This window comes from Cajanus cajan, chromosome 5 (genome assembly GCF_000230855.2).
Source record: "Cajanus cajan strain Asha chromosome 5, NIPB_CcT2T_4, whole genome shotgun sequence".
In the NCBI taxonomy this organism is placed as follows: Eukaryota; Viridiplantae; Streptophyta; class Magnoliopsida; order Fabales; family Fabaceae; genus Cajanus; species Cajanus cajan.
The window spans coordinates 7407961-7414812 of NC_138521.1; the positions used below are offsets into that span (position 1 = coordinate 7407961).

Genomic DNA, 6852 nt, shown 5'->3' on the forward strand with positions numbered 1-6852 from the left:
TTAATGTACTATTTTTTTATTACTCAAATAACTTATCCCTTTTTATTTACTTAATTAACCCATTTCCCCAGCCCAAGTGAGAAATTAGTTGGGGGGAATCAATTTCTCACTTGTCCCCCCTTTACTTAAATTTAGACAATATATATTTATACTTTAAATGTAATTTATTTATTTAAACATAAACAAGTACTTTACCTCACTTTAAAACTTCTTTATTTTTTTTAACTGAAAACATATTTAAACTTAAGTAGGATGACAAAAATACTCGTACCCGCGAGTATCTGCGGGTAAAATGCGCTATCGATAATAAATGAATAGACTAATTGGGTACCCGCAGATAATCAGGACGAATATTTTTTTACCCGTTTATAAATGAGGTGGGGCGGATATGATGATATCCATACCCGTGGGTACCCGTTTTAATAATATTTCTTAAATATCCTAATTATCCTTGTACCACATAACCCTAAAATTACACTTTCTTATCTTATTTTCTTACAAAAGTGAGGTTGATGAAGTTATCAACATGTGTTAAGCATGTTATAGAATTAAATTGGATGTAATTTGATTAATTTTTTAGCTTTGATTGGACCAATAAAATGTATGTATTTTAAGTTGTTTACTTTCGTTTGGAATTATGAGATTGAATTATTGTAGCTTTGTGACGAGACCTTAACTTACTTGTGAGATTGATATATTTTGAATTATTGATTATCTTGCATTTTTATTATTATTTCAACAAAATTAACGTTAAATAAAATTTCAAAATTAACATTGAATTTTTATTTTAATATTTCAATGACATTAAATATAAACTTAAAATTGTAATATAATTTTTTTAATTTCTTAAAAAATTTATAAATATCTATGAATATCCGTGGGTATTCAAGAAATTTATAGATATCCGCGCGGATATGGAATGTGTATGGGGCCAATTTTCATTCAGCGGGGTGGGGGCGGGTTTACTATCACCCACTCCCATGGGACCCTATTGTCATCCCTAAACTTAAGTTTAACTGCAATACATATTTATACCTAAATTTATTTATTTATTTACTTTGTGATGGTTTAAAATCATGTTTAATTAAAAAAAAATTAATATAAAAAAGTATACACTTTTTTTACACAAATTCACTTGAATCCAACTGAATTCAACTTGTTACTAGATAAATGAAAAATAGTTAAAAAAAATATAGTTAAAAAGAAGCTGATTCATTTTTATTTTGGTGAAGAAAAGAATAAGATGATTAGTGGTTACTATTATTACACAAGTCATCTTTCTGTCCTAGCTTAGACATTCATTTTCATTTCTATTTCTTAATTATTATTTAATTCATGACTTTTTTTAGTATACTCTTTTTTTATTACCCAAATAACTCATCCCTTCTTATTTACTTAACTAATCCATTTTTCCGGCTCAAGTGAAAAATCGGTTGGGGAAATCAATTTCTCACTTCCTTGCCTTTTTTAGCCCAATGAGAGATCGATTGTTGGGCAATCAATTTCTCAATTTTTTAATTTTCTGTTTTTTAAAATTTTAAAACTTATTTTAATTTAATTTAAAATTTAGAATTTGAAGATTATTTTTAATATTTAAATTTTATATTTTAAAAATTTATGTATTTAATATTATATTTATATATAAATTTTAAAAATTGTATTCAGTATTTAAAGTTTATTTTAAAAAAATAGATAATTTAATAATTAATTTTTATATTTTTTAATATGTATAAATTATTTAATATATTTATTTTGTGTTAATAATTATAGATAATTAAATTTGTTATTAAAAATTTATATATATTTTTATTATATATTAAATTTGGTATTAAAAATAAAAAATGTTGGTATGAAAAGACAAATTAAAATTACAGAACAAGCAACACAAAAAAAAAAAAGAATTTCAGAACATGATATTGATGAAAGACACACAATAAAAGCAACCGAAATTGAGATGTAGGCCCTGAAAAACCGTTCATTTATGTTTCTTGATTTGAACTACCTTGATAGTAAGAACATTTTTTCTTAGAGTGACTTACATTTATGCACAAAGAACATCTTTTTGGTTGTCCTAGTTCAACCATATCTATTTTAGTGCATATTCGGAATTACTTCGAACAACCTTTTTTATTTCTGATCTTTTCTAGATTTGGTATGTTTTATATATAATACATAATTTAATATAAATATTTCATATTAAATACCTTAAATGTTTAATATCAAATAATTTATTGTGATAAAAATAATTAAAAAATTAAAAAAATGATATTTTTAATTACTTTAATCATATCAATAAAATATATCAATTGACTCACTTCGTAACATTTTATTATGTCTCTACTAAGTTAATTTTTTTTCTTTTGCACAACTATTTCTTGTAGTTTTTATGTTAATTAATCCAACAGTACCGGTCTCAAAAATGTTTCTGACACCTTTTAAAAGTCACCTTAAAATTAAAAAAATTACACTTTTATATTAACATTGATTGATTTATAATACAAATTTAATATATAATATAAATATTTCTTGTTATATAACTTAAAAGTTTTATATAAATTTATTAAATTTTCTATATTTTTAAAATAATTTTTAAATATTAAAATATATTATTATTTAAATTTTAATTCTGAATTTTAAATTAAATAAAACTAATTTTTTAAAATAATTCTTTTTCTTTTTTCAAAGATAACTTTTAAATTATCTATATATTTAACTTAAAATTTAAATATTAAAAATAAATCTTAAAATTAAAATATAATCAGTATATTAAAATATAAAATTTAAATATTATAAATAATATTAAAATTCTGAATTTTAAATTAAATTAAAATAATTTTAAAAATTTTAAAAAACAAAAAACAAAAAAAAAAAAACTCTAGTTTAGAATCGATTATTCAGCAACTAATTTCTCATCAGGTTCTTCCCAACAGATTTTTCACTTGGACCGGAAAAATGGGTTAGTTAGATAAATAAATAAAAAAGTTATTTAAGTAATAAAAAAAAGTATATTAAAAAAAAATGTTTCCAATTCATTGTTCTCTTTCTTTTTCTAAACCCAGATTCTCATTCTCTCCCTTTCTGAATATACACCTTCCCCCGGATTCCGATTCCCTTTCAAGATTACATCTTTAAACCCAAATTCTCCTTCTCTAGGGTTTTACTCCTAAGCGTCATGAGAGCCAAATTGGTGGTGTTTCCTATAAGAGGCAAGAACTGGTGCTTCAGCAAAACCATCGATCACTCTTTCCCCGCAGCCCCTGCCTCCTCTCAATCTCCTTCAACCCTGAAAGACCTTTGGACCAACATCAATGTTGCCAAACCCATTAACGCCAAAGCTGAGCTCTTGGTGGACTACATCGCCAACAAGGTCTTATACGCTTCTTTTCTTCTTGCTTTTGCTTTCTGGGTGTTTTACATTTTGTTTTTTCACATCTTGGTTCTTGTGGGTCGTAGATGAATGTGGCTTGGGTTGGCTTGGAAAGAGCGCCAGATAAGTCTCTCAAGAAGAAGATTCATGGGTGAGTCTTGCTTTCTTGTTTGGTGGTGAAATTGTTTCTTGGGCTGTTCTTGATTTCGAGTTTTCGCAGGTTGGGGCTGTGGCTCCTGTCGCGGGTTAAGCCCTCCGAGATATTTTTGAAGTCTATTTCGAAGGAGATCACTAGTGTTGAAGTCATTTACCCATCAAGGTTGGTGGTGATGGTGATTTTGTGGGTTTTGTGGATGTGTTGTTTTATTTTACTATTTTACCTTTCTGTTGATCTTTCTTGTTATTTGTTTGTGGTTGCTATATTTAACTGATCATGCTGGCACAGTTTGCTCATTCAGTATTTCGATATTGTTCAATTCTTCGATTCCCTGATATATGATGTGGATAATGGAGTAGTGTAAAATGAGAGATAAATTTATGTCTGTTTTCTATCTAGAGGCCTCTTGTGCTTGTTTTTATCTTGGTTTTTTCATTTTAAGTATTGTAGTTATGCATGTTTGACAGGACCATTTTGCTTTTATGTACTTGTTTATAGATTTTGTTAAAGTTGTATTCTCTACTTTAATTCCGTGGGATAATCTGTTTTTGAAAATTCATGTGGGAGGCGATGTGAATAAAGAAGAAGAATTCTTGTACATATTTTTCTTTTTTCTTCAATTTTATATAACGAGACTAATAACAATATATTTGCAGTTTGAATGCTCAACTTGTTCGTCGAAGAGTAAGACATATTGCTATGAGGTAATTCTTTCTGATCCCCTTCCACTGGTGGTGCTGTAATAAATCATTTTCTGTGTTAACATGGAATGTGTTAGTGTTTCTTGTGATTTAATTTATATGTTTGTCATATTAAATTTTATCTGTTTACAGGGGAACAGTTATTCACAGGAAATACTTTTATGGTTCAGTTTCATTAATTCCATTGACTTCTGCACTTAGCGTACGTATGTGTTTATGTGTTCAGTGATGTTACTTTCTAATGTATTGTTGATTTTGTGACAGTTTTGAGTACTTTTGCTTTTTAATAATTAATTAATTCTTTTTTATTGTCATTTGATATCCATGTCTTAATTTTGGATTGCAGGTTTTACCGTTACCTAATGTCCCATTCTTCTGGGTTTTATTTCGCACTTATTCTCATTGGAGAGCTCTGCAAGTTAGTACTATTGTTAACCTTGCACAGCACTTGCAATCTGTTCATTTTCTTTTACTGTCACTTGTTTGTGTCAATATGTTTGTTTTACTGTCACAATCAAGGACTTTCTACTGTTCAAGTCTTTTTTGTTTTATAGATGTTATATTCTTGTTAAGATTATTGAACTGGTAGAGGATATAAATGTTAAAGGATTTAGATAATTATATCTCATTTCCACTGCATGGCTTACTGTTTTTTAAATCTTTTAAAGTAAATAGAATATCATGGGAAGCTTGTTTGTAAATTCAACCAGTCAATTTATGTATGTTTCATATTTAGCTGGTACTGTAAATCACGTTGGACATCATTTGATTTGGCAAAATAAAAAATGTTGCATGGATGTTAGTAGCAGTCAAATTTGTCCGAGGATTTGCCTTATATGTTTATTTTATGTTCCCAGATAGATGTTAATCTTTGATTAGGATGATGTCATTCTTGATCCTTATAATGTTTGTAAATTGATTTTTGAGTGCATTTATCTTGAATTATGCATAAATCTCTTTTTCTGTTTTATATAATTTTATTTAGGGAAGTGAGAAACTGTTTCAACTAGTCTCAGATAGCAGCAAGACTTCAAACACTTATACAGATAAAAAGAAAACTGAGCACAAAGACTCTAAAAGTGAAAGCCACAGTTCGCATAAACCATCTTGGGTAAGTATTTATACATTATGCTCTAGTATTAATTGAGATATTGGGTAGAAAGTGATTTCCAAGCCAGGTTACAGACATGCATATATTTACTTTGGAGTTTGGATTGATGAGTTCTTAGTGCTTCACCTACCTTGCAGACTTTAAATTATTGCATGCATAAGCTAAAAACTATTTTTTTTATAAGGTTTTGGTATTTTTATTCACTGTGTGACTGTGTCAATCTGTAATATTCTTGTATTTTATCTGATGAATTTAAGAGTTGTGTGGCAAACCTATGCAAATCTACTTTGTTTGGTACATAGGGCATCTGGATAGGAAAGTGTTAGGGGTTTTAGAGGATGACTGATGCCAAATTGCAAATTGTGCTAATAGTTACTTAGCAATGTCAATGCATTTTCATACGCATGCATACAAGTGCACATTTTTTATGGTGAACAAACTCCATATCTTGTGGTTTTGCACGTTATACCTAATCTACATTTGACAGCAACACCATTTTGTTCTCTTATCATTCAGTTTCTGTTATTTGAACATAAAATATTGACATCACAAGTAATTAATTTTATCTCACGTTTTTTCTCAATCTTTTTTGTATGCCGCCATATAAAAAGTATGCATCAGCATTAAAGAGCACAATTTTTGTTGTGTCAATTTTGTGTTCACAAAACATTTTCAGCTTGTAGTCCAATTCTTAACAATTATATATTATTATCTTTACTAGATCTCCCTCCATAAATAGGGTCTCATATAGTTATAATAATATTATCTTATGTACAAGCATTCATTGTTTACTCACTGATGACTTTTTATTTTTGTTTAATGATATGTATGAATTAGGTGTTGCGGCCATCCAAAGAACTAGAGAATCTTGTTCGTCTAGAAAATGGTCAAGACAGTCTTAGTCAACATGTCATCGAAAATATTTGCAAGATATATGACCTCAATACCCAAGATGTTATAAAATATGAGAGGTCTATTTTTTGAATCAGTTTTGTAATACTACATTTACTTCCTTTGGATTTTCTTAATAGTGTATTTGGATGAGAAATTTAAATTAATTCATTTGTTTGAAGAATTTTAATTTTTTTGAGGTAAAATACATTGTTTAGGTGGAGAATTTATAAATAATTTAAAATTCAAGTATTTGTAAAATTTCTTGAAATAATTAAATTTTTAATTCTAAAAAAAAAAAGAGTAAGAATTTGAAATTTCTCATTTTTTTTTCTTCTTATTTCATCTATATGTTTTATCTTATCTCTTATCTCTTCATGTTTTTAATTATTGAATATTCAAAAATATTTTTAAAACCATTAAATATTTAAAAATTAGTTAATATTTATTTTTATAAAATTTAATTTAAAAATCTTAATATATAAATATATTTTTAAAATCAATTTTATTATGATTGAATCAAATTATTATATCCAATCTAAGAATTTAAAATTTGAGAAATTTAAATTGACTTATCAAAACAAAATATTTAATAATGATAATAATTGAAATCAAAGTAATTTAA

General features: G+C 26.9%; 1 protein-coding gene across 1 annotated transcript; it reads left to right on the forward strand.

Moving 5' to 3' along the window:
- Window positions 1–3023: 3023 nt before the first annotated feature.
- On the forward strand, window positions 3024–6417 carry LOC109817517 (K+-H+ exchange-like protein). The gene is made up of 8 exons (XM_020382781.3): window positions 3024–3367; window positions 3454–3518; window positions 3588–3686; window positions 4181–4228; window positions 4358–4427; window positions 4572–4643; window positions 5211–5336; window positions 6174–6417. The coding sequence occupies exons 1-8, from the start codon at window positions 3173–3175 to the stop codon at window positions 6318–6320; spliced, it is 822 nt and encodes a 273-aa protein (XP_020238370.1). The 5' UTR covers window positions 3024–3172; the 3' UTR covers window positions 6321–6417.
- Window positions 6418–6852: the final 435 nt, after the last annotated feature.

Bases quoted from the DNA above. Each gene is read 5' to 3' on its own strand.
- LOC109817517 (XM_020382781.3), top strand. From the start codon at position 3,173: ATGAGAGCCAAATTGGTGGTGTTTCCTATAAGAGGCAAGAACTGGTGC. The intron at 3,368-3,453 runs GTCTTATACGCT...TGTGGGTCGTAG, and splicing joins TGGACTACATCGCCAACAAG to ATGAATGTGGCTTGGGTTGG. The intron at 5,337-6,173 runs GTAAGTATTTAT...TGTATGAATTAG, and splicing joins GTTCGCATAAACCATCTTGG to GTGTTGCGGCCATCCAAAGA.